The sequence below is a fragment of the Carassius carassius genome, chromosome 30 (assembly GCF_963082965.1).
Source record: "Carassius carassius chromosome 30, fCarCar2.1, whole genome shotgun sequence".
Lineage (NCBI taxonomy): Eukaryota > Metazoa > Chordata > Actinopteri > Cypriniformes > Cyprinidae > Carassius > Carassius carassius.
This window is the reverse complement of record NC_081784.1, coordinates 11012001-11020593: the sequence shown is the minus strand read 5'-3', so window position 1 is coordinate 11020593 and position 8593 is coordinate 11012001. Positions and strand designations below refer to the sequence as shown.

General features: G+C 36.4%; 1 protein-coding gene across 1 annotated transcript; it reads left to right on the top strand.

Moving 5' to 3' along the window:
- The first annotated feature begins 1001 nt into the window (after positions 1-1001).
- On the top strand, positions 1002-6815 carry LOC132111120 (growth/differentiation factor 10-like). Its single transcript, XM_059518288.1, has 3 exons — positions 1002-1496; positions 4759-5666; positions 6059-6815. The coding sequence occupies exons 1-3, from the start codon at positions 1271-1273 to the stop codon at positions 6248-6250; spliced, it is 1326 nt and encodes a 441-aa protein (XP_059374271.1). The 5' UTR covers positions 1002-1270; the 3' UTR covers positions 6251-6815.
- Positions 6816-8593: the final 1778 nt, after the last annotated feature.

Sequence of the window (8593 nt, the reverse complement as noted above, 5' to 3'; positions counted from 1 at the left end):
TCACCCTTGTTCTGTTTTTTATTCATTTTTAAAAGCGGTGTAGGATTCTGAAGTTTAATGGCTTCGCCTCCCCACAGTTGGACAATAAAAAGAGGGATGGGAACAAAGCAGAGCAGAGTTATCTCCCCTTCAACTCATTTTATCCCTTGATTCACTCAGTAACAGTGTCCTAGTGGGTAGGAACGTCAGATTTTTAATGCAGATTTAAGACACATTCAAGTGTGAAGTAAAAAGGGGGTCTCCAGTAGGGTCCCCAGGGGCCACAGGAGGTGTTTAATGGCACGCAATGACCCAAACGGCCGGGCTTGTTATGGTCTCTCCACTGGAGCTCCGGACTTTCACAGAACCAGCATTGTTGGCACGGCACTGCAGACACTCCACACAAAAAAAAAACAGAGGTGACAGGGCTGTTCCCCCAGTGTGCTTCATGTACTGAATGAAATCACTATAATGAAATAAAAAAAGCCACTATATTTTTTGTATTTATGCATTTGCACTCTCATATTTACTTTATAGTTAATTGATCAAGAAGGTAAAATGCACATACAGCCTCTCATTTTTCTTTAAAATAATTAATTTAACATTCAGTTTTCTGTGATATATTCATTTTCCCCGATTTCATGAGGAATCTGTTGTAACATGAGCTCTTATGCTTGCTATCTTACAGCAGGTCAGCTTTGCTGTCATAAATGTTATGATTAGATTACTGGATGCATACAAAAGGTTTTATGGCATATTGAATATAGCTAATAAAAACCCTACATTTTTGTAGAACTATTGAATTACTTTAGAAAGTAAACTAGAAAAGGAGAGAAAAAATAGTACAACAACCTATGTATTTTTTACCAACGTTTTTTCAAAAACAAAAAAACTGACACAAAACAGATGTGTATATGAATGTGCATGTTTCCTATAGATGTGTCCTCTTGTTGCTAGATCGGTGTAATGTAGCAGCAGCTCCCGTTGGCTGGTGGGCGGATACGTCAGCATCTCACTCTGCTTCAGCCTGCTGCCGTGGATAGTAGAGGTCAAAAGACATAAATGATGTATCACAGGTTAAGCACGAGACCGACAGAACTTCGGAAGCATTGCTCCCTCTCTATTCTGCTTTAAAAGGCGGCAAAAACAACTAATTTACAAACCGCATCACTGGAAAACGTCACTCCAAAGTTGTTAGACTGGAAACCTCTAGTATTGTTTAGTACGCTCTAGCGCATTTCTTTATCTACACGGCATTTCATCGTTTGGAAACTTTTTCTTTCTTTGCAACATGACGGTTAAATATGTTTTTTTGACGCACCTGTTACTGCTTTGGGTTGGTTCCGATACTGGCGCATCTGAAGCTGTATGGAGAAGTGCGCGCGACAGCACGACAGACGCGCTCGTGGCCACAGATGCGCTCTCACAGCACATGTTTAAACTGTATGAGAAGTACAACATTGAACCTAACCGATTCAAAGAGGGAAATACTGTAAGAAGTTTTAAAGCAAAACTTGGTAAGTACATGAATAAAATAAATACATGACGCATAACAATGTCCTGATACTGCATTTATAATACGTTTTAAAGTTTTGATATTTATAGAAAATTCTACAGTATTTATTTTAGCTTAATTGTGTCATCTGAGTGACTTGATTTTGGTTTACATGAAAACGCTAAGTCTTTTTGAATGATTTTGTCAGAATTAAACGAATTTCTGTCAGTAGGCTAATTTTCAACTCTATTGGTGTATATGTCTCGTGCAACACAAATGTGTTATTCCTAGGGTTTTATGCCATATATCTGTACTGTGTAAATATATAACAATATGGTTTATGATAAATAATGTCAATAATAAGCTATGTTTTATTGTGTAATACTAAACGGATCTGTTGCTATGGTTACCACAGCAGGCTATCGCCATTCCAGACTTTTTGTGAACTTTTGTTAATGAAAACTTTGAAAACAGTTGCGTATATATCGAACTATTCTATACAAACATATCTGTGAACTATGCATGATAACTGCATTTTCAAGAGCAGGCTTACACTTGCTGTGGCTCTTCTTTGTTATTTCACATTATCATTCACCGAACTGTTTAAACCAGAACATTCAAATAACTTAAAATTAAGTTTAAAATAAATTTGTTACACTCTCATGAAACAATGCAGTCTTTTTTTCGGCAGTCTGCTAAAGCATTTAATCAATGCCGATTAAAGTACTGACATTGTTGCAGGTTCTAACTCTTAAGGGAACCTAAATAAAATGTCCATGTACATCACTGTAAAAAATGTAACGTAAAATCAACAGTAACTTACTGGCAACAAATAGCCAGCAATCTTCAGTATTTTATTCCACGGTAATATTACTGTAAATCTGACTACAGTAGTTCACAACATACTGTATAATAACTTACAGTATATTTATACTGTAAAATTAATTACTGTTCATGTATTTGCACTGTATTTTAAAATACTGTAAAGTTACTATGCAGTATAATTGATTACGGTAGTTTTTATATTCACATATACGCATATATACACAACATATTACTAACTACAATCTGTTACATGCTTAAAAAAATGAAATATAAAGGCTTGTATGCAAAAAAAAAATTCACAGTTATATTACTGATTGTTAGATGTCACGTAAATTATGACAACACTCAGAAGTTCATTTAAAAACTTTCTTTACAATTTAATTCACTAAACGGTAAAAACACTCTCCAGACTTGACAGGGCCAATGCATCCCCTTTCTGAATTTCCTTTCTTTCATTCCTTCTATGTAAAAATGCTCCTGATTACATTTAAATGTAATGTTTGTATTTCCCATTCAAAGCAAATAAAATATTGAAATTACATTTTTGTTGGTTGATACTTTTAACTACACTGACTAATCTTTCCTCTTTATTAAATCAGTACTTAAAAGTCTTACCTAACACTAATAATTCAGCCAGTCATAATTGGTGAATTCCTTGATGAAGCTGGCAACATGTGAATTCAGGGCCCTGTTTCTACATTGCACCATCCTGCCACTGTTATGGCTCTGCTGAAATTTGGATTTGCATTTTGTGCTCTCTGGATTTATCCTGAGCAAAAATATGTAAATAGAAGATTTTTTTTTAAATATAAATATACTGAATAATCAATTTGCTAAAAAGCCAAGTCTATCACAACAGTGTATGCTACATTCTACATTTATTTTTCCAGCTTGGGAAAGTAAAAATAAACTTCTAATGTTCGCATGGGTTTGAATGACCATAGTACTTTCACTGTAGATGTGGATGAGCAACGATAGCTCTTGGGGTACTAACAGAAACCCGATTTCGAGGGAGAACCTGATTGGTCACAGAAATGAGAATCACCCAAAGTGACAAAAAATGGGATTATAATAGCCATTATCGTGAATATCAAACAATATCAAATATACAACTAAATTATCCACAGTCCGTTGCCAGTGGCTGTATCCAGATATTAATAAACTAGTGCACTTGAAGAAGTTAATGAAAACGAGTGAGCAAAATCCTGTGAACGTCTGGTCTGAAGAAGGACTATTAGACTTTCACTGCCTGTGTATTCACTTTAAGTGTAACTTACATCGGTTGTACTCATGTAATAAATGTATAATATGACTGAAAACAATGTGGTTGTCCCTTCAAGTCGTGCATAACATTAGTGAAATAGGTCGATTTCGAACATAGCTTTAGGCTTAGGCGCGTAAGGCCTCAGTCGCGACAGGACACACTCACACGGTGTAAGTTACACACAAATGTTCAGAAACAAGAACATTTAGATTACTTTGTTCTAAACTTTAAATTATTAACTAACATTAACAGCAAACCTTGTGATAATTAGTATTTGGCTAACGTTAACTGTCTAACGGTAACGTTAGAATGTTTGTGTCACCACCGATTATTTAACATTTGGGGTGAAACTTTAAGAAAAACACATCTTTAAGATATTGAATAAAATTGTTTATCTCACCTGACTGGTTCTTGTTGGTCTTGCTCATCCTCAAAGGCTCCGAAAATTAATTGGAAAATGAGTGCGGGCTGACGGTTTAGATGATTGGTTGCCAGGTATATCCCGTGCGATTCCGCTCTTTATGTAATTAGTGTGTTTAATAGAAAGCAAAATAATAATAATAAAAAAATATCATGCAAATACAAAATTCTTGGCTATAACCTATGAGATTATTTGGTTTTGTGTCAAAATCTGGCAACCATAAAGATACGCAATTAAAAAACACATACACTAAAAAAACATTAAACTTTTTTTAACTATATGCTAAATGCCTTAATATATGGGTTACCTTATGAAACGATGTATTATAAAATTCCTTATAAATTAATATAAAATTAATAAATAAAATTCCTTGTCTGTTGGATTATTACTGTCATCAATTTAACAGTAATATAAGGATTACTGTAATTATTTTCCCATTCTATTGTTTTTTTTTTTCAAAGAATAGCATAAATTGACAGCAACTGTCCTGTAAATAGTTTCTACAGTAAGACAAAGCTGGAGTCAATGCAATAATACTGCAAAAGATATAAAATTGACAGCAACTTACTGTAAACTGTTTCTACGGTAAGCTTTCTCTGATAATACAGCAATAATACTGTGAAAACAACAGAAATCGTTTACAGTATGCTCTAGGAGTAACATGTCTCCTCACTTGTGCTTTCTCCAACCCCATAGACAGAACAAAAAGCCTGTTGTTTGAACCCATATTCATAATTAATATCTAACTTAGCAGTTTCTCTCATATCTTTGCAGAGAATGTGGAGGAGAGGGTCTCATACTGGCTGAATATTACTTCCATTCAGAAGTCTGAGCTGATTCTCACATCTACGTTTCACTTCTTTTTTGACAAACGGCAACGCCAGAGATCCTGGTTCTGCAAGCGCTTCAAGAACCCCTCTTGTCGCATCCCAAACTTACATCTGTTACCCTCTGTCCGTCTTCTTTTCCGGTCTCCCTCCTTCAGCTCAGCCCAGGGATCACTACTCGGAAACATCACCATAGTTCCTCACAGACGTGGGACCTGGCAGAGCAAGGATGTGTCTGTCATTATAAAAGAGGCCCGAGATAACAATCATCTTTTGATCACCGTGGAGTTTGACTATGGAGAGAAGTATCAAAGGTATCAGGACCAGCTCCCATCCTCCAGCCTTCCATACTTGCTGGTGTATGCTAATGACTTGGCCATTTCAGAGCCCAACAGCGTGGCTGTGAGCCTACAGAGATATGACCCTTTCATTGCAGACCAGCAGCCAACTCAATCTCCGGACTCCTCACCTGACATACGTGTAAAGCGGGAACTGGACTTGGACTTCTCTGATCCCATTGAGAACAATGAGCTCCCGGAGGTGGAGTACAACAGCTTCAAACAGCATAATATGTGGGAAAGTGCTTACTTTGCACTCAAGCCAAAGCCCTTTAAAAAAGAACATCGGAGGAAAGGCCATGAGCGTGCTGACGGATTCGGCAAGTCTCAGGTTCTACGGTTTAATGAGAAAACCATGAAGAAGGCTCGGAGGAGACAGTGGAAAAAACCTCACAGCTGTTCCAGGAGGTACCTGAAGGTGGACTTTGCAGATATCGGGTGGAACGAATGGATCCTGTCTCCCAAGTCTTTCGATGCCTTCTACTGCGCAGGAACGTGTGAATTCCCCATTCCAAAGGTCAGAGAACCTCATGGCGAGGATCAGCGTATGCGAATGTGAAATGTTTAGACATGTTAAAATATTTAAAAATGACTATGGTTTATACAGCTTTTTCTAGCCAGGGATTTTAAACAAAGAATCCCTTCAGAAAATGTTTCAGTTCCAGCACAACTAAAGCACACAACTTTATGTGCAATTACAGTCAAATAATTGTACGCTTAATAGGGGTTTTAAGCACATTTTGGACACATTTTATTTTGAAATGAGCCAGTTTTGCAATTCCTCTGTACTGAATAATAGAAGGGTGTTGTAAGACATAATATCCTTTGCTTCACTGAAGAAAGCAAAACAAAAGATGCGTATCTAAATGCTACCATACCTCATTATCCTCTCTTTTCTGCCTTTTTTAGGTAGTCCGCCCCTCCAACCATGCAACCATCCAGAGCATAGTCAAGGCTGTTGGGATAATTCCAGGTATCCCAGAACCCTGCTGTGTTCCAGAGAAGATGAAACCTCTCAGTGTTCTATTTCTGGATGAGAGCAAAAACATTGTGTTGAAGATCTACCCCAACATGTCTGTGGAGACGTGCACTTGCAGATAGACTCGCTGGTCAAAGAAAGGAAAGACAAATGGGCATTTGTTGTGGTTTTGACACCCAAATTTACCTTGAAGAGGCATATTGTCTTTAGGTTGCACTTGTCAGAAAGTGCACACACTTTAAGGACTGCATTTCATCTTTTATAAATGCTTATCTGTGATATTTTAATTTCCTCTGTTTATCCACAAAGGATCTGTCATAAACTTTTTCATTGTACTAGATGAGTACTTACTCTTATAAACAATACTTAAAAATTGTCAGCTTTGCTGTCATCTCTGTGACATAAATGGACTCATGCTTGTAAATTACAATGAGGTTTTAAAGCATGCTGAATATAACATAAACATTTTGAGTCAGAACTGTTGAATTACATTGGAAAGTAAATTAGAATAAGAAATTATTTTATTATTATTCAGATTCATTTGTAGTGACAGGTTAAGATAATGTCTTGGTGTTCATTAGAAATCTGAGTGTAACTTGATATTTGGGTCATTTAAAAGTATAAATGATGAAATACAAAAATGTGAACCCTTTCATCTACATCAAACTATTAGTGTGACTGCAAAGCAGTCTTGGTCGTAACTAATCTAAACTTAGTTTTGAAACAGAACTAACTTTAAAGATCCCAAAAGGTGGAGTGTTTTTAATCGCTAAGGTCACTGATGGATGGTACTGACTCATTTTTCATATCCATTTCTTTTACTTTAAGAGGCATTACACAAGGTTCCTTTCTTGTATTCAGACACATTTGATGATCTCAATTTGGTGCCATAAGCAAGTCTGGGCCAAATATGTCTATAAACAATTGTTCATTTGTATTCAGTATATTATATTTTATAGAATGTATTTTTGTAAATGTGTGTTTTAAATTATGAAAACTAGCCTTATAAGTAGAATAAAATGTTAAACCACCAGTGTTTATTTTCTGCTGCATATTTTTTTTGCATTGTTCACTTAATGAAGAAAATGAATAAAGGAATGAGAATGTCTAGTCAGATTTGACATCAGAAACCATCCTGGTGCATTACTTCTTTACCTGGACATCAAAGACATCTCTAACCCCCAGCTCCCACCTTCAACCCACTTCAAGAGCATCAGGTCTCAAAGTGCAGGAAGTTCCAACTCTTACTTCAACAGATGATGTCACCCAGCTCAAACTAATTTGATGTAAACCCTTTTAGTCCCACTAGTCCGTGAACAAAAACAGAAAGCATGTTCTCACAGAAGAGAACCCAGTTGCTGTCTGCTGTATCTTTCCTTTGTGTGACGTTGAGTGTTGAATGGTTTCTCTGTGCGGTGCCTAAAAAGAGACCCTTGAAGATGTCAACATGTTTGGGAGTGTATAGGCTGAAGAGATGTGAATGTGTTTCCCGCTTTTACTACTACACTACACTTTATCGCTACAATGTGAATTCAAAAATGTCAACAAAGTTGTTTTGTATTAAAATAATTGATACAATTATTAAAAAAATTATTTAGCTTAAAATAACAATTGTTTAAACCAGTCTAATGCTGGTTTTAACTAGTCATCCAGCTAGCTTTCAAGCCTCATCATTAGACAATCCTGTCTAATACCACCTGACAGGTTGGAAGAATAGCAAACCACGAATATGTAAAACTGTTTTTAAGTAGAGTTATCAACAACTGACTTGATTTATTAAGAATTTGGCGGCAACCAAACTGATGAGATGATAAATAGTCTCCAAAGTAATCAAAAAGCTGTTTTCCTCTCTCAGGCTAGTTTTGACAGTGTCAGCATGAATGAGGTTGGTTAAATTGTAGATCACTTGCTCTCCCACAGAGACCATAAAATAACAGAAGAATGTGAGAATGTAATGCCAACATCCACTAAATCTGCCCAGAAACACTGAGGGAAACTCTCAGCTCTCAGCTTCGACTCTCACCAGAGTCCCCTTTAGGCGATGTTTAGTTTCCTGGGGTGCATTTTAATATTAAAATCAGTTGTATAGGACACCAGAGGCTTGGTCAAAAAGTAAAAACTCAATAGTTACTTAAAACCAAAGTCAATATTTAATTTTCCAAATTGAGGGCTAATCAATTAATTGCAGCTGTGAAAGATGCTCTTTAGAGCGAACACAGATTTTCTGTGTATGAAATGTCTCTCTCCTCAAGTGATTACCACTTCTAATTGCACAAATATTAGGCCAGTGTATACACATCTTTTCATTCGGTCTCGAATGTCTTCAGAAGTTCAGTATTTATGTTCTTGAATGAGCAGAATGTTTATAGCTAAATACAGATGGGCGTCCTTTTGAACTTCGCGGTTATGTTACAACTGGTCAACTTTCAAAACTCAGTGTTGAGTTTATAACCTATGATTTATGC

Bases quoted from the DNA above. Each gene is read 5' to 3' on its own strand.
- LOC132111120 (XM_059518288.1), top strand. From the start codon at position 1,271: ATGACGGTTAAATATGTTTTTTTGACGCACCTGTTACTGCTTTGGGTT. The intron at 1,497-4,758 runs GTAAGTACATGA...ATATCTTTGCAG, and splicing joins AAGTTTTAAAGCAAAACTTG to AGAATGTGGAGGAGAGGGTC. The intron at 5,667-6,058 runs GTCAGAGAACCT...TGCCTTTTTTAG, and splicing joins GTGAATTCCCCATTCCAAAG to GTAGTCCGCCCCTCCAACCA.